Below are 19,087 nucleotides of genomic sequence, written 5' to 3' on the forward strand. Positions count from 1 at the left end.
AGACCTGAAACTAGGGTCTCGTGATTACAGTGAAAGAGCGAAAGGCAAGAAGGCAGAGACGCGACAGGCAGCTTGGGACGGCTCCCTCAGTGCAGACACGAAAGCCCTGTCACCTTGCATTGCTTGGATGTCGTCTGCCTGATGGCTCCGCTTCTCCTCTTCTGATGACGAAGCCATGGTATTTGTGGAGGACACACACTTTCTTTTCAGAGCTGGGATTTGGTAGCTCTTTAGGTACCTGCAACAACAGGAGCAGGCCACAGCTTCTGCCTGTCCCCTTGCTGAGCCTTCCCACCTCTGCTTCTCCTGTGCCACTTGTTTGGGATACTTTGTTCTTTCCTCTTTGGAGTCTCCCCACGTGCCCTGGCCTGGACCGCTGGGTTGGGACTGCTCATCTATCATGGCCTTGGACTGACTCCACATCCTAACCCACCCAACTCTGAGAAGCTCAGGTCTCGTCTTCCAGCTGCCCCATGCTCCTTCAGGGAGGGACATCATCTAATTCAGTGTACTGTGGACTGCATGCAGTAGGCACCCATAAATATCTACTAATTTCTAATATGAAATCAAGACAGGACAGCTGTCAGAAATCTAACAAGGGTTCCGCAGGGACAACGTATGTATTTGGAAAAAGCCAACGTGCCATTAGAGCGTGTGTCTCCCACCTGATGACACTGTCAATACAGTTCATCTGTTGATATGATGAGCTGTGCTGGTCTTTCCTCAAATCCTCACAAAACTCAGTGCACATGAATTTATTTTTCAGTGTCAGGGAGGAAGAAGAGGCCTTCTGTTCATCTGGAAGAGAATGAAAGAATGTATGTGCAGATAAAATACTGAGCATGCAGTTAAGAAAATCAGCAAAATTAAATCATAGTACTTTTATGACATACATTATTATGCACCTATAATACTAGGCAGCTATTAAAATGAGCTCAGATCTTAACGCCCTGACAAAAAGATATTCACGATACATAACAATGAGAATACAATAAGGTGCATAGCACATTACAACAGAATGATAATATTGGTATTTTTAAAAATGAGGAGTGAAACATGTTTCAGACAAGAATCATCAATGAACTGGGAGGTGAAAGGCTGATGGGAGCTGCGCGATGCCAAGCTGACAACACCATGCCGCGGGTCAGACGCTGCCCTTCGAGGGCAGGCCACTGCACACAGGCACGGCTGCTGGTCGTGGAAGGGCTGAGGGGTCGGCTGATCACTGCGTTTCTCATCGGCTGCAGTATGAAGTACACAGCGATGCCTGTGGACCCATGTCCAACAGAGCCTCTGCAATGACGAGCAGACTCTTGTCCGTGTGCCCAATATGGGACCCACCAAACTGCTACCTGAAATATGGCTAAAGCAACTGATGGAAACCAAATTTTCATTGTATTTATCCAATTTGGCTGGTGGCTACCATGTGGCATAGCGCAGGTGTAGAGAGAAAAGAAGAGGCCCCAGACCTGAGCTCTAGGAACTTCAACTTGCTGTAGAGGGGAATGAGCCAGAAAGGTGACTGAGAAACAGCCAGAAAGAGGAGACCCCTGTCCAGCAGGGGGTCATGGGAACCAAGAACAGGAGTGGGTTCCAGAGGAGCGGACAGCCTGTGTCAGACTGTCTCCAGGGAGGCCATGTCGATGCTGCTGCCACTAGCAAAGGCCATGTTCACTGGCCTGGAGAGCTTCCCTGTCTTCAGTGCCATTCTGGAAAAATGACCACCTGTGTAACTTCTTCTTTTTAACTTTGAAATTTTAGACTTAAGAGCTGCAAAACCAGTACAGAGTTCCCACATACCTCTGACCCAGCATCCACTAACTGTCCCACCCTAGGTACACCATCATCAAATGACCAAAACACAGAAGGCACAACGAAACAGTGGTCAACTGTCATAGAGTTCAACTGCATTTTTACCAGTTTACACTGATAAGTTTAATTTTTCTGTTCAGGTCTTCACACTTAATGTCATGGTCACCTCTCCATCTACTGCATTCTGTGACAGTTCCTTAGTCTTCATTTATTCATCCAGTGGTTGATCACTTTAGACTCTTGGCTTTATTTTGTTTGCTGGATTAGAATCCAACACTATCATTATGTATTTTTTGCTCCAATTATTACAGTTTGGGCCACTGGATGTCTTCTGTGACCTTCTGACACATCCCTCTATTTTATTTTGAACATTACTTTCTGGCCTTGGTTCTTTTTGTTAGAAAAACATTTGAAACCAAGATCTGGCCACATGTGTCCTTGCTTGTGGATCCTCGACAATCAGAACTGGTAAGTATGTTTGTATACCGACCCTTGTCTGTCCATCTATATGTATGTCCATCCATCCATTAGACAAAAATGCCCGAGTTCCTCCTAATGTCTGTATCTCTAAGCCAACATGATCACAGAGTTCATTCTAGCACTCCTTTTCCAATTATCTGAAACTTCTATGATAGTGAGGAGTATCGTTATCCTTATTTGTATCACATTCACCAATTTGTTCAACCCCAGTTTACATATAAATCAGCTTCAGAATTGCACTGGTAGCCAGGCACAGTGGCACACACCTATAATCCTAGCAGCTCAGGATACTGAGGCAAGAGGATTTCAAGTCCAAAGCCAACCTCAGCAACTTAGTGAGGCCCTAAAGCACTTAGTGAGGCCCTTTCTCAAAGTAAAAAAAAAAAAAAAAATAGGGATGAGGATGTGGCTCAGTGGTGAGTGAGTTCAATCCCCAGTACCTCTCCCTCCAAAAAAGAATTGCTCTAATGAGAAAGAAATAAACCATCTGGAGTCCAGTGTTGGTGCATGTTAGCATTTTGTGATTAGCTCTAGAGTATCCACTGAAAATGTTGTTTTCAAAAGCTATCCAGCTCCTTTCGTCCCTATCTCCTTCTGCATGCTTACACCATTCAATTGAAACACCGATTCGTTTGTCACAGCTGGCCTACCACCTTAGGTTCTCCCTACATTCTGGGGTGGGGCCTCAATGGGTCTTCACCAACTGATAGGGAGCCGTGCCTCAGTTGCCACAGTAACCAACAGAATACTCCTATCATTTAGAACTCTCCTAGCTGCCCCTCTGGAGCCAAATCCTTCCCCACCCAACCTTAGTACGTATCTGCCCTCATCTGCAGTCTCAATTTCTGTGATCTCAGTTCCCAAAGTCAACTGCAGTTTCCAGGAACTGAGAAAGTTCCAGAAATAAATGATTCTCAAGCAGTGAATTGTGCACTATTCTGAGGATTGTGATGCTCCATTCCACATGGGATGTGATTTACAACTTTGTCTGGTGTATTCACAATGAATATGCTACCCATTTGACATGGTCAGGGCTCAGTGATCCAGGACACCAGAAGCAGATGATCCTCTTTCTGAGTTCTACTGGGAAGGTCAGTAGTAGACTGACACTATGTCACAATGCCTACGTCATTCACCTCACTTCATCTGCTCACTTAGACACTATCATCGCACATCATCACAAGAAAAGACATTCATATAATTTTTATTCTAACATATTATACATATTTTATTATTGTTGTTAATCTCTTACTCTGCCCAATTTATAAATTAAACTTATAAGTATGCACATATGGGGAAAACATAGTGTATACTACATGGGGTCAGTACTAATCAGTGGTTTGCGACATCCACCGGGAGTTTTGGAATATATTCCCTATGCATAATAACTAGAACATTCCAGAAAAGAACTGTACAATATATAACCTTTTGGCTCTGCCTTCTTTTACTCAGCAAAATGTAGTCAGGATTCATCTATACTTCTGCCTACATCAGGTCCACTCCTCTTCACTGCAGAGTAACATTCCATCATGTGGATGTACTAGTCATTCATTCATTTGTTGAATGACAAGTGGATTGTGTCCAGTGTAGTAAATATCCCTGTACAGGTTTTTGTGTGAACTTGTTACTTCATTTGGGTTAAGAATTAAAATGGAATTGCCAGGTTATATGGTAAGAACATGCTTAATTTCATAGAAAAGGGTCAAACTTCTTCCAAGTGGCTGTACAATTTTGCATTTTACCCAGTCATATGTGTTCTGATTATTTTGCATCCTTGCCAACACTTAACACTGTCAGATTTTCTCATTTTAATTGATCCATTCTAATAGGTTTGTGGTAGGAGCTCACATGGTTTCCTTTTCTTTTTGTCTAATGACTAATGAGGTTGTGAATTCTTCATATGCAATTTGCTGTCTATGTGTTCTGGAAAAGTGTTCAGATCTCTTGACTATTTTTTTTTTGGTGATGGTGGGGGTACTGGGAATTGAACCAATGGGCACTTAACCACTGAGACATCCCCTGCCCGTTTTATTTTTTATTTTGAGACAGGGTTTTACTAAGTTACTTTAGGCCTCACTAAGTTGCTGAGGCTGGCTTTGAACTTGCAGTTCTCCTGCCTCAGCCTCCTAAGCCACTAGATTTACAGGCATGGACCATCTCGCCTAGCTCTTTACTATTTTTAAATTCTTGTTCATCTTTTTATTGTTGTTGAGTTTTAAGAGTTATTTATGTATTCCAGATACTAGTCCTATATTGTATATATAATTTGAAAATATTTTATCTCTTCATTTTCTTATCAGTATCTTTCAAAAAATGAGTTCTCAATTCTGATAAAACCCAATGTGTATGGACTTCCCTTCTTTCATTCTTTAAGCTAAAATTTACTACTTTCATTCATTTTTTTTCTCTTTGTTTCTAATTCTACTGATATCTAGATCGTCTTTATTTCTTTCATTCTTTCTTATTTTGGATTTAATTTGTTCTTTTTCTCATTTCTTAAGGAGAAGGTTGGTTACTGAGTTGAGATCATTCTTCTTTTCTCCATATAAACATTTAATGCTGTAAATATCCATTAAGCATTGGTTTAGGTAGATCCCACACATTTTGTGTTGTCTTTGGGTCAGTGAGAAGTCTATTACTTAATTTCTAAATTTGGGGGGATTTTCTAGGTACCTTCATTACTGATTTCTAGTTTAATCCATGATGGTCAGAGAACATACTTAGGATTATTTCTGGTTTTTTTTTTTAATTTTTTTAAAGTTGTAGTTGGACACAATACCTTTATTTCATTTATTTTTATGTGGTGCTGAGGATTGAACCCAGGGCCTTGCACGTGCTAGGTGAGCGCTCTACCGCTGAGCCACAACCCCAGCCCAATTTCTGTTTTTTTAAAAATTGTTAAGTTTTTATTAGGACCTAAAATATTGTTTATCTTGATGAATGTTCCACATATCCTTGAGAAACATAAATGATTTATGTTGCTGCTGCACAGTGAATTAGTTCAGTCCTGAGGTGTCTCTGAGATCCTTTCCGTCTTCGCCTGTTTTCTGTCATCTTCCTCTATCACAAAGCAGGGTGTTTAAGGCCCCAGCTATCACTGGTTTTGCTTCATGTGTCTTGCAGTTCTCTCGTTAGGTGTGTAAACATGTGCATATGGACTGTTCTGCATTCTTGGGCAATAAACCCTTTATCATTATGCAATCTCTTTCTGTAACCCTGGAAAAAAATCCCCCCCCCCACGTTTACTTTGTATGATATTAATGTAGCTTTCCAAACTGTTTTTTTTTCTCTTTTTACATTAGCATGACGTCTTTTCTAACCTTTTGTTTTTACCTTATATTCTTATTTTCAACATGGGTTCTTTCTTAGGGGTGCTCTACCTCTGAGCCACATTCCCAGGCTTTTCTATTTTGAGACAAGGTCTCAGTAAGTTGCCCAGCCTGGACTCAGACTTGTGATCCTACTGCCTCAGCCTCCAGAGTTCCGAGATTACAGGCACAAATCACTGCACCCAGCTTTCAAGTGTGTTCTAACAGGTAACATGCAACAAGATCCTTTTACTTGATTGGACTTTTAACTGGTATTCTGAGATCATATTTAATGTGACTACTGATGTTGTTGGATTAAAGTGTACCATCTTGCTCATGTTTTCTATGGATTCTTCTGGGTTTTGTTTCTTTCCTCTTTTTTTGTCTCATTTTAGGTTGTTTCTTTTTTTATTTTTTAGTTGTAGTTGGACACAACAACTTTATTTCACTTGTTTATTTTTGTATGTGGTGCTGAGGATGGAACCCAGGGTTTCGCACGTGCGAGGGGAGCACTCTACCGCTGAGCCACCACCCTAGCCCCTCATTTTGGGTTGTTTCTTAAATTTCATTTTATCTCTTCTATCAACTTATTTTTTTCATATTTATTTTTTAGTTGTAGTTGGACACAATATCTTTATTTTACTTATTTTTATGTGGTGCTGAGGATTGAACTTAGGGCCTCGCATGTGCTAGGCAAGCACTCTATCACTGAGCCACAACCCCAGCCCCTGAATTGTTATTAATACTTGCTTAAAAATATTTTAAATTGTTATCACAAAGTTTCTAATATATCAATCCTTAAATACTCAATATCTATCTTCAAACAATACTATTTCAGGTATACAAATCCTGCAACAGTGTAGTCCTAACCCTCCCCATCTTTGTGGTATTACTGTCATATATGTCACTTTTATATATGCTGTAAGTGCAGAATGATTTTTGCTTTAGTCAGTTATCTTTTAGTGCAATTAAAAATAAAGTTTGTCTTCTTTTATTCTGTTTTCAGTGCCCTTCATTTCTTGGTGTAGACCCAAGTTTGTTGCTTGTATGTTTTGGGGTGGGGGTCTTGTATCCTATTCCTTCTACCTTAAGAAATTCCTTTAGGGCTGGGATGTGGCTCATATGGTAGCGCGCTTGCCTGGCATGCTTGCGGCCCGGGTTTGATCCTCAACACCACATACAAAGATGTTGTGTCCGCCAAAAACTAAAAAATAAATAAATAATAAAATTCTCTTTTAAAAAAAAGAAATTCCTTTAGCATTTCCTACAGAATGAGTCTGCTAGTATATAAATTCCTACGATTATTGTTTGAGAAGATCATTATGTTGTTTTCATAGCTGGAAGAGATTTTTCACTCCATATAGAATTCTGTGTGGGCAGCTTTTTCCTTTGAAGATGTCACTCTATTGTCTTTTTAGTGTGCTTGGTTTCTGGAGGAAATGTCTACTGTGATTCTTATCTTTGGGTCTATATGTGATTTTCATTCTTTTTATTCTGGCTGTTTTCAATGCATACTCTTTAGTTTTATTCTTAGCAGTCTCACTAGAAAATGCCCAGGTTAATTTTTTTTTAAAAATCTTATCTTACTTAGTATATTTTGTATCCATGGAAAATTCTTGACCATTTTTTCTTCTGAAATTCCAACTGAACATATGTTAGTTTGACATTTGTTGAGAGCCACAGCCGAAGGGCCCAGACTGCCAGCTGATGAGCTGAAGGGGCCCCAGCAAACTTTCAGACTGCCAGCTGATGATTGGCTCACAGCAGCCCCAGCAACATCTAGCTGATTGGCTCCTCTGCGGTGATGCTCACTGGGCTGTTTCCCTGCCCTTTCAGACCACGGAGCTGCTCATTGGGGGACTTTTTTGGCTCCGCCCATGCGACCCAGCCAATCGGCCTCAAGAGCAGGAGGATTGTGGGAGGAAGAGGTTGTTGGGGTGTGTGGCTTGTGGGAAGCCGGTGGTGGCAGTTGGGCTCTGAGGGTTTTTTCCTGAGGAGCTGTTTTGTTTATCTTGTGTGGTTCTAAAAATAAAGTTAGTTTCTTTTGACAAGTGGCTCCTGAATTGTGCCCAGCCAGACTGTGGCATTTGGTGGCTCGCACGGGGAGCGACTGAGGGTAAGTAAACCGCTCGCCCCTGAGGGCAGGTGAGAGGATGGGGAGCCATTTTAAGATTCCTCTTTTGTTTTGCTTCATTTTTGTTTTAAGTTGCCTGTTCCTGGAGATGAGTGAGACGGAAGAAAAACCGCTCACTTCTGAGGAAAAACTATTTACGTCTGAGGAACAGATAGGGAGAAAGGACGGATGCACATATCAGGAGGATAGAAAGGCTATAATGAATTTTTGTTGTTCCATTTTTATTTCATTCTGTCTCGGTTTTGTTTGGCGTCATCTTGTTGGGTTGTATTATAGTAGAAATACGGGATCAGAAACTAGTAAAAAACAAACTGAAAGAGTGTTAAGTAAATTGTTAGAGGAAGAAGGCATCTCAGTAAAATCAAGAACAGTCAGGGCATACGTTGATACAATGCAAAAATGTAGCCCATGGCTTTTTAAGGAGGAGTTGTTAAATATATCACAATGGAACCATCATGGTGAAGATTTAAAAAGAATAGAAAAGAACAGCCCAGGAACTCTGCCAGCTGGCACATTGGCATTGTGGGCATTGGTATCTGGTTTTCTTAGTCCAAAGCCTTCAATTCAGACAAAGGTAGAGGAAGGAGAAGACATACTGATTCAAGTAAAAGAGGAGGTCTCTCAAGTTAGTCAGAAAGAGGAAAAGATTCAAGTAAAAGAGAAGGTCTTTCGAGCTAATCAGACAGAGAAAGAAAGTTTAGAGCAGAAAAAGCCATCAGGGGAAAAGTTACAACAGGAGACTGCTACTAACACCTTTCTATCACCAGAGGGCGTAAGTGTCCAACCAACAGCGCCACCTCTACAGGAGACTGCTACTAACACCTTTCTATCACCAGAGGACGTAAGTGTCCAACTGACAAGGCCACTTCCATATGCTGAGAGGCCCCCAACCCCCGCAGTGGAGAGTTCAGATCCTGAGACAGGATCTCAAGTATTAACATGCCCTGTATTTGAGGTAGGAGGGCAGCGAATTTACCATACTTTGAATTTCAAAACAGTGAAGCAGCTAAAAGAGGCTGTAACAACCTATGGTCCTCAAGCACCCTTCACTATAAGCTTGGTCGAATCCATTACCAACTTGAACATGACGCCAGCAGATTGGGCTAATATGTGTAAAGCTGTGCTAAATGGAGGACAATACTTGTTATGGAAGGTTGCCAATGAGGAATTTTGCAAGGAGACGGCTAGGCGAAATGCAGCAGCTGGTTATCCTCAGAGAAATCTAGATATGTTGTTAGGAAAGGGATCTTATGAGGATCAGCAGCAACAAATTGCATATGATCCTGGTGTATATTTACAAATTGCTGTAGATGCAGTTAAAGCATGGAAGACTTTACAAGGACATGGAGGTTTACAGTTCCTTAAGATAATACAAGGAACTAATGAATCTTATGCTGAATTTGTAGATAGGCTTATTCAAACAGCTACCAGAGTTTTTGGGAATACAGAACAAGCAATGCCATTAATAAAACAACTGGCTTATGACCAAGCGAATCGTTGGTGCAGAGATATCATTAGACCATGGAAACATGAAGATTTAAACACATATATTAAATTATGTAGAGACATTAATGAACAAGAGCAAGTCATGGCAGCTGCAGTAAAACAGGCTTTAGATGCCAGAGACATTAATGAACAAGGGAAAATTGTGGCAGCTGCAGTAAAACAGGCTTTAGATGCCAGAGACATTAATGAACAAGGGCAAATTGTGGCAGCTGCAGTAAAACAGGCTTTAGATTCCAGGCCAAGAACATGCTACAATTGTGAACAAACAGGACATTTTAAAAGGAATTGCCCCATAGGAGGAGGGTTTAACAAAACTAGGTATCAAAGGAGTAGAATACCGGGTATTTGCCCACGATGCCGTAGAGGGAGACATTGGGCTAATGAATGCCATTCTCAAACCACCATAGAGGGTACTCCATTATCAAAAAACGAACAAGGACCAAGTGTTTATCCACGATATCGTGGAGAAAGGCATTGGGCTCCATTGCCAAAAAATGGACAGGGGGGCCCAAAACCACAAATATACGGAGCACTGGAGGAACCCAGCAACCCCATCAGGGTAGTGCCCAGGACACATTGTCCATCAGATCCCTCATCAGACAAACCAGAGGGAGCGCAGGGTTGGACATCTGCGCCTCCGCCAGATCAGTACTAACTCCGGAGATGGGAGTTCAAATCATTCCCACAGGGGTGAAAGGACCTCTTCCCAAAGGAACAGTAGGCTTATTATTGGGATGCAGCTCTTCTACTCTAAAAGGACTTATCATAAGTTCTGGGGTAATTGATCCCGATTATGAAGGTGAAATAAAAATTATAGCCAGTTCTCCAAATGGTATATCAGTAATTTCACCAGGAGATAGAATAGCACAGTTACTAATAATACCAAGCCTACATGATAAATTTTCCAGTCGTGCTATAGAAAGAGGTTCCAAGGGATTAGGCTCCACAGGTGTAGATTGGGCTATGCTGTCTTTAAATTTAGATTCTCGCCCCATGCTAAAACTAAATATTCAAGGACATGAATTTAATGGGCTACTGGATACAGGTGCAGACCTTAGCATCATCTCTCGTCAAGAATGGCCAAAACATTGGCCATTACAACAAGCCACTCAAACGCTTCGAGGCCTAGGAGTGGCGACTAATCCCCATAGAAGTGCAATGGTATTAGATTGGAAGGATCCTGAAGGATGTGAAGGAACTATACAGCCATATGTATTGGATCATCTTCCTATAAATTTATGGGGACGAGATGTCCTAGATCAATTAGGTTTGACATTAACAAATAACATCAACCAAAATGCACCCACTATTATGACTAGACAAGGTTTTAGGAAAGGAAAAAGATTAGGAAAACAAGAACAAGGTATAGCAGCACCAATACAAATAGATCAAGGAACAGACAGACATGGGTTGGATTTTCAGAAAGGGCCACTGAGACAATAAAAATTACTTGGAAATCAGAAAGACCAGTATGGGTTCCTCAGTGGCCCCTGACTAAAGAAAAGATACTAGCAGCCCATGATCTGGTCAAACAACAATTAGCAGAAGGACATATACAACCTTCTGTATCTCCCCATAATACTCCCATTTTTGTCATCAAAAAGAAATCTGGTAAATGGAGATTATTGCAAGATTTAAGAGCCATTAAAAATGAGATGGTTATTATGGGACCTGCTCAATCGGGGATTCCTCAATTGTCTGCTTTGCCAAAAACTTGGTATGTTTTAGTTATAGATATTAAAGATTGTTTTTTTTCAATTCCAATTCATCCTGAGGATAGTCCACATTTTGCATTTACTATCCCTGCACTGAATCATGAAGGTCCTGATCAGAGATATGAATGGAAAGTACTCCCTCAAGGGATGGCTAACAGCGCAACTATGTGTCAAATTTATGTTAACAAAGCAATCCAGCCACTTAGAAATCAAAATCCTGAACTACAAATATTTCACTATATGGATGATGTATTATTAGCACACAAAGCTAAAAACACATTGCTAGACTGTTATGCCACACTTACAAACTTATTAAAAAATTATAATCTAGAGATAGCAATAGATAAAGTACAATTAAATTTTCCAATTAATTATTTAGGAGTTCTATTATCCTCAACCATGGTCCGTCCACCAAAAATTCAAATACGAGTAGATCAACTCAAATCACTTAATGACTTTCAAAAGTTATTAGGAGACATAAATTGGATAAGGCCTTATCTAGGTATACCAACAGGAGAGTTGGGACCTTTATTTGATATCCTAAAAGGTCCATCAGATCCAAATTCACCCCGAATGTTAACGCCTGAAGCAAGAAAGGCATTAAAAATCATTGAAACATATATGGAAAATATGCATTTGGATAGAATTGATATAAGTTTGCCTTTATTATTTATTGTACTACCAACAAAAAATATTCCTACAGGAGTATTTTGGCAAGAAGGCCCATTATTATGGATACATTTATCTTATTCTCCTAACACTATTCTTACTAGGTATCCTGAGGCTGTAGGACAATTAATACTCAAAGGAATAAAAGCAGCAAAGGGAGTGTTTGGAATTTCTCCCAATAAAATTATTACTCCATATACTATGAATCAAATTGATGAGTTAGCTAATGAGTTAAATACTTGGGCAATAATCATGTGCAAATCTAATGTTTCATTTGATAACCACTTACCATCTAATCCTTTATTGTCTTTTTGGTCATCGCATCCTGTAATTTTTCCAAAAATGACAAGAAAAACACCTATCGGGAATGCTCCAAATATATTCACTGATGGATCAAATAATGGTACAGCAGCAATAGTTACACCTGATCAAACTTTTACATTTTTAGTACCCAAACAATCAGCTCAAAAGGTAGAGCTTAAGGCAGTATTACAGGCTTTTGTGATGTTTAAAAATTCTGTATTTAATTTATTTTCCGATAGTCAGTATATAGTTAATGCTATAGTATCCCTTGAAGATGCTGGTAGGATTTCCCCTTCCTCTACTATTTTCTTTTTGCTTTCCACTATACAAAGTCTAATCTGGGACAGAAAAGATCCATTCTTTATAGGACATATCAGGGCACATACAGGATTGCCTGGAGCCCTTAGTTTGGGCAATGATTTAGCAGATAAAACTACACATGACATACATATTTTCTCTACACTAGAAGAAGCTATAAATTTTCATAAAAAGTTCCATGTCAATGCTAATACTTTACAAAAGCGTTTTAAAATAACTAAGGAACAAGCTAGACAAATAATAAAACAATGTCAAAATTGTGTGACCTTTTTACCACAAGTTAATCTTGGAGTCAATCCTAAAGGATTGATACCTAACCATATTTGGCAGATGGACGTCACACACTTGCCAGAATTTGGAAAATTAAAATATTTGCATGTTACAGTTGATACTTCTTCTGGATTTTTGATGGGCTCCCTTCATGCCGGAGAAAAAACTAAAGATGTTATAGCTCATTGCTTACAAAATTTTGCCACTGTGGGCGTTCCAAAACAGTTAAAAACAGATAATGGTCCTGGCTATACTTCAACCTCTTTTAAACAATTTTGCTCATCATTTGGCATTACTCATATAACAGGAATCCCATACAATCCACAGGGACAAGGCATAGTTGAAAGAGCTCATCAAACTATTAAAATGTACTTATTAAAGCAAAAAGAAGGAATTGGGAAGGGGTATATATTCCCCAAAGATAAACTTAAAATAACCCTTTTTACTCTAAACTTTTTAAATTTGGATTCATCAGGGCTTAGTGCTGCGGAAAGGCATATGTGTCCAAAAAATGTATATAAGCCCAAGGTACTTTGGAAGGATATTCTAACAGGACAATGGAAAGGTCCTGACCCAGTAATTGTCTGGAGTCGGGGGTCTGTTTGTGCGTTTCCACAGGGAGAACAGCAGCCGATTTGGATTCCAGAGAGATTAACTAAGGTCCTGACCCAGTGATTGCCTGGAATCGGGGGTCTGTTTATGTGTTTCCACAGGGAGAACAGCAGCTGATTTGGATTCCAGACAGATTAACTAAAGCGATTTCTACAGACCAAAAAGAAGATGTGATATCCAGAACTCCAGTTTGGTTATTCTTACATCTGCGACAGAACCAGAATGCTTTTTTCAATATCTATTTTATTATTGCCCTTTCCCATATTTTTTTTTTTTTTTGAGCTCATACAGACCTAGGTTAATGTTTTGCTGATCAGTTCTATTTTTTGACTATAGAGTTTTTAAACATTGCAATGGAGATTTCACCTGTAAAAAGTTATAAGGCCTTTACTATTATGTTATGTGTCATATGTATTATGTGTGCACACTTGTGTTTTGTGTTTGAATGTATGTATGTCCATATGTCATATATGATGAGCGCTCATGAAAAAATGGATCCAAATAATTTTTTTTTATTCACGTGATTTAAATGGTTTAATTTAAATTGGGTAAACAGCTGTTGAAGATTGTTTTAAAATGTGAACAAAAAAGGAGGTTAACAGATCTGTTTGTTTACTTTCACCTTTCCTTTTCATTATATTTAATAATTCTCTTAAAGATAATGTAAATTGTTAAGAAAATTGTTTTCTTTTAATGCCTTCTGGAACGTTACATAATTTTTTCTTTAGCCATTATTGCCAAAATTCCTATTCATCCCAGTGCTGGTGAAGACAATGTAAATTGTTAAGAAAATTGTTTTCTTTTAGTGCCTTCTGGAATGTTATATAATGTTATATAATTTTTCTTTAGCCATTATTGCCAGAATTCCTATCTTCATCCCAGTACATGAAGACAAAGATAAAACCAATCTACAGCTTCTGCAATAGCCATCACTGAACTGCTTGCAGAACTTGCCTGGACTATGTATCACTTATATGCATTGTGAACTCACTTGTATGCATTGTGAACTATCTGTTGGTGCAGCAACTTCTGGTAGTGTTGGGGTATTTATGCTGATGATGTCATCGGTGGTACAATTTTTCCAAAAGGAGCCGTCAGCTGGCTTGGTGTATCTTCCTCCCTTCTGTTTGTCATGATTGTTCAGCTAAAATTTGGGGGCCAACAGAGGTGAGGCAAAGAACCTCACTCCCCTGCTGGTACGAAGACCTCTATACAGGTGTGGCTGTATACTGGACTGGTAGTCAATGACGGGTAAGATCCAATTACTATGGTACCAACCTAAGACAGGAGGCTGACGCCTTGAGGTCAGCTCATCCGATAACGGGTATGGACCATATGTACTATTGGACAACCTAAGGCAGGCACGGTCCCTAAGCCACATGCTTGTTGTTTAAACAGAGAGGGGGAGATGTTGAGAGCCACAGCTGAAGGGCCCAGACTGCCAGCTGATGAGCTGAAGGGGCCCCAGCAAACTTTCAGACTGCCAGCTGATGACTGGCTCACAGCGGCCCCAGCAACATCTAGCTGATTGGCTCCTCTGCGGTGATGCTCATTGGGCTGTTTCCCTGCCCTTTCAGACCACGGAGCTGCTCATTGGGGGACTTTTTTGGCTCCGCCCATGCGACCCAGCCAGTCGGCCTCAAGAGCAGGAGGATTGTGGGAGGAAGAGGTTGTTGGGGTGTGTGGCTTGTGGGAAGCCGGTGGTGGCAGTTGGGCTCTGAGGGTTTTTCCCTGAGGAGCTGTTTTGTTTATCTTGTGTGGTTCTAAAAATAAAGTTAGTTTCTTTTGACAAGTGGCTCCTGAATTGTGCCCAGCCAGACTGCGGCAGACATTGTTCCCAGATCCTTATGATGCTGTTTTCTGCTTCTGTGTCAGTTTAAGTAACTTCTGAAGTCGGCTGTCTTGGAGTTTATTGATTCTTCCCCTGAGGTGTGGGTGAAAGGCCTTCTTCATCTCTGGCACTCTTCCCCACGGTATGCAAAACTTAACTTCATTCCCTTTTAACTCAGTCACTTTACTTGATATTCTTTAAATTGCGGGAACAAGCCAGTAGGAAAACGTGCAGTGTCTCAGGTGGTCCTGATGTCCACCCCACCCTGATGCTGGGCTTGCACACTGGCCCCTGTGGCCTCCAGCCTTGGGTTAGTGCTGGGATTATTTTATGACCTGTCAGGTGCACTTCAGAGCCACAGGCTGAGCCTTGTTCTGGTGACTGCTTTATCTCTTGGGAGGATTTTTTTATTTTTGCTTTTCCACAGCTTCATCTGTTTTTGCTGAACACTGAGTACCTGTATAGGACAGTATAGACTGGGCCTTTCCTTCTGAAAGTCCTGTCTCTGAATTAACCCTATTAAATTTTAGACTAGATTTGTGTTTGTTGACGTTATGGTTTTATGGATATAAATCCATATTCAGATCATGCTAACTACACTTTATGCTTCCAGGGGCAGCTGGTTGGCAAGGTTTTTGCTTTGCTTTGTTTTTTCTACATCTGTTCCACTTCCAGCTTTTGGTCTTCCCTTTGCTCATGCCTCAGGAAGGTCCACCTCCAGCAAGCTGCTGGAAGCCAGTGCACCCAATCTAGCACCTGCACCTCACTCCTCCCTGAAAGCACAAGTCTCGCCTTAGATTTTAGGTATGCTGACTGTCCTGTAACCTTGGCACACCAGCCCTCTGATGGGGTCAAGGAAGGTCATAAACTTGCTGTCCGTCTTCCATAGTGAGTCTGGAGTGCTGATCTGCTCCCACAACCCTGAGCAGAGCCTGGAAGCCCCTCCTAGGCAGCTTCACCTATGGGCCCCCTGCTCTCACTCAGGCACTGTTCCAAGTCAGACACGCAGAACCAATCAGGCCTCTGGCAGTTGACATCTGTGTGCATGGCTGACAAAGTTGCCCCCCTCCCCCATGTGGACTTTTAAAATCTCATTTCTCATTCTATTTTAAAGCATTATTTGCCCTTGTAAGAAACATAAAAGTATAAACTCAAAACTTGAGTTCTTTTTGGTTCTGGCACACTATAGAGAACATGTACCAGGGTCACTGCACACCTTCTTTCTTGTTGGTGTAGTCCTCTATTCAAGTTCTAACATTTCAATTGCAACATTCTTGAATCACATCCTGATATCTCTCAAATAAATAGCATGAAAGGTTTTTTTTTTTTGTTTTTGTTTTTGTTTTTTAAAGAGAGAGAGAGAGAACTTTTTTTTAATATTTATTTTTTAGTTTTCTGCAGACACAACATCTTTATTTGTATGTGGTGCCGAGGATCGAACTCAGGGCCTCACACGTGCTAGGCAAGTACTCTACCACTGAGCCACAACACCAGCCCCATGAAAGGTTTTTACAGCTCTTTAAACCAGTAGATCTTAGAATGTTAATAAAAGCCAGGATCCTCAAAAGGCATTTGTTCTCCAAAGCTACACCAAATGGAGACAGGTCGCCCTCCCCCACAGTCACATCTGCATGTGCTGTCAGTGAAATGTCTAAGAGCAGGAACATTTGTTTCCAAAGTGGCAGGTGAGCAGAGAGACTGCCTGTCACTTATGTGACAACATGTAAATGATGAAAAGCTGTGATCTGCCTGTCTACAGTGTTTGATAGTTCTGATGGGGTCCCGAGACCAAAACAGTGATAAGAAACTGGACAGTGCGGGAGGTGAGACAGGAAGCTGCTTGGAAATGAGATGAAATACAGAAGTCAGGATACAAAACTGTGACACTAATAATAGATCCTAGGTCAAGGCAGCAGGGAGCAGGACAGACTGGACCAGACAATGAAGAAAACGTTTAGAAATGTTAACTTTAAGACCTCCCCAACGTATTTTCTGCCAAGACACATGAAATGATCTATAGCAAGAATGAAACTTAAGATAAATTCTTTTTTCTTCTTCTTAAGTTTATATCCTGGTTTCTCTTAAGTAGGAGTGTGAAAGGGAATCTGGTGGCTTTCGAAAGACAAAAAAAAAAAAAAAAAAGTTGGTATTCATATCTTATGCTTCCCGCCAAGGTGAGAAGGGAAACTGACAGGCAGGCCTTGTTAGGTCTGGGGAGAACCCTGTGAGCTCTTCACGGTCTGAAGGCAAGTGACCCTTCAGGATTTGTAGGTTGGCATTCAAACCCCAATGTGGTACTCTCAGATGTAGGGCTTTGATGCAATTAAATCACGAGGGCTCTAGGACTGTCATCATGACTACACAGGGGCCAGAGGCGGTGTGCTGTGCTCCCAGAGTCCCAGAACTTGGGAGGCTCAGGCAGGACAATCATTGAGCCTGGGAGTTTGAGGCCACCTGGGCAATGCTGTGAGATCTGCTGGAGGGACCCAGCTTAGTCCCTGTGCTCCTCCCTCTGAAGGACTCGGCACTCCAGAACCCATCTGTTTTCTTTTTTTCTTGGTACCTGGGATTGAACCCAGGGCACTCGACCACCGACTCTCATCCCCAGCCCTATTTTGTATTTTATTTAGATACAGAGTCTCACTGAGTTGCTCAGCACCTCACTAAGTTGCTGAGGCTGGCTTTGAACTTGTGATCCTCCTGTCTCAGCCTCCTGAGCCACTGGGATTACAGGTGTGTGCCACTGCACGCGGCTTCAAGGATCCATCTTGACAGCAGAGACAGGGCTCTCACTAGACTCCGAGCTTGGCACGCCTTGCTCCTGGCCTTCCTGACCTACAACACAGTCTCAGATCCTGACACAGTAGCACAAAACAACTAAGGCAGGCTACCGTGACTTCACATGAGGAAGAGCACTGCGATTTTTTATGGCATACATGCTGTCAGGTCCTGAGAAACAGCTATTGGACTGACTGTCGTTACTGGCTTTAGGAAGATTAAGTGTCACCCCCACCATGTAAAATGCCTACAGCTGACAATGATAGAGACCATTTATATCACTGAGGTGACTAAAATCCATCATGACTGCCAAAATTACATTTAACATTCAGGGAAAAAAATGAAGGGAAAGTTAGCTAAGTTAAAAAGTCAATCTGACATGATTTCTACATCAGAGTACTTTCCTCTGCTATATAATGTAACTAGGTTAACTTTTCAAAATAATGCCACTAATACAGTTGATCAATTCTTTTGGAGTAGTCCTTACCTCATGCTTGAGAAAAGTAAGCATGTATTAAGGAAAAAAAAACAACGTTTTTCATTCAAAAATCAACTCTTGGTTTATAGGGAAATAGGAAAATCTTGAATTTGCAAGTATTATCATAAAAGTTAATTCTTCAATAAAAATACATCAGAGCCACATTCTAATACCATTTAGCTTTCAGAATAGTATCTGTTGCCACCATTATTGCTGTTAATATTACTAATGTCATTTGGGCAAATTAAGAAAGCTGAAAAGCAGCCACATGGCTCAGGGCTTCATGCTCCAGGCTCCCGTGCAACACTCTGCAGGAGAGCTCAGTCCCTGGGGGAGGCCCCAGGAACTCTGACTCACCACCACCAGAGGGCTCTGGGCATGTCCCCATCACTGGCTTGACTGACGACCTGGCCATTGAGTCAATGTAGAGCTGCTGACCCAGATTCTTAATTTTGTTCACACTGGCGTAGACCTGCTTCAAGGTCATCTTAGGAAAAGAATGATAAGACAGGTTTCAAATTTTATAAATATGTACATGAAAATATACATAAACAAAACACTGTTCACTTCTGGTTCTCTGAAGACACAACAAGAAAAGCCATGGCTTGAACTCAGCTGCCCATGGGCCATGGTACATGGTGCCAATGTGACTTTAAATGCATCAGTTCACAGCATGCTAATTTTTAGAAAGCATACAATTAATCCAAATATCACCTTCCAAAGTTGGTGGTTTTTTTGTTTTTGTTTTTTTTTTTTTTTTACAGGTTTTCAAATCAAAATGGATTGAAATGTCTCTTATCAATTGAGGGCGAAGATGTCATCAAGTGCAGGCCCAGTACTGACAGACCACCCAGCGCCTGCACAGGAACATAT

General features: G+C 40.9%; 1 protein-coding gene across 4 annotated transcripts in view; it reads right to left on the reverse strand.

Annotated features, from left to right (window-relative positions):
- The window catches only part of Per3 (period circadian regulator 3), a 58,668-nt gene that overhangs the window by 16,999 nt on the left and 22,582 nt on the right, over positions 1-19,087 (reverse strand). For all 4 annotated transcript variants that reach the window (XR_013091860.2, XM_076861371.2, XM_076861370.2 and 1 more), the window contains exons 12-14: positions 18,572-18,701; positions 666-798; positions 114-238 (exon numbers count right to left, since the gene is read on the reverse strand). Coding sequence is in view for 3 of the 4 variants with exons in the window: in XM_076861371.2 (XP_076717486.2) it covers positions 114-238; positions 666-798; positions 18,572-18,701 (388 nt within the window). In the remaining variant the exon portion in view is untranslated. The remainder of the gene's footprint in view (positions 1-113; positions 239-665; positions 799-18,571; positions 18,702-19,087) is intronic.

Source organism: Callospermophilus lateralis, chromosome 7 (genome assembly GCF_048772815.1).
Source record: "Callospermophilus lateralis isolate mCalLat2 chromosome 7, mCalLat2.hap1, whole genome shotgun sequence".
Classification (NCBI taxonomy): domain Eukaryota; kingdom Metazoa; phylum Chordata; class Mammalia; order Rodentia; family Sciuridae; genus Callospermophilus; species Callospermophilus lateralis.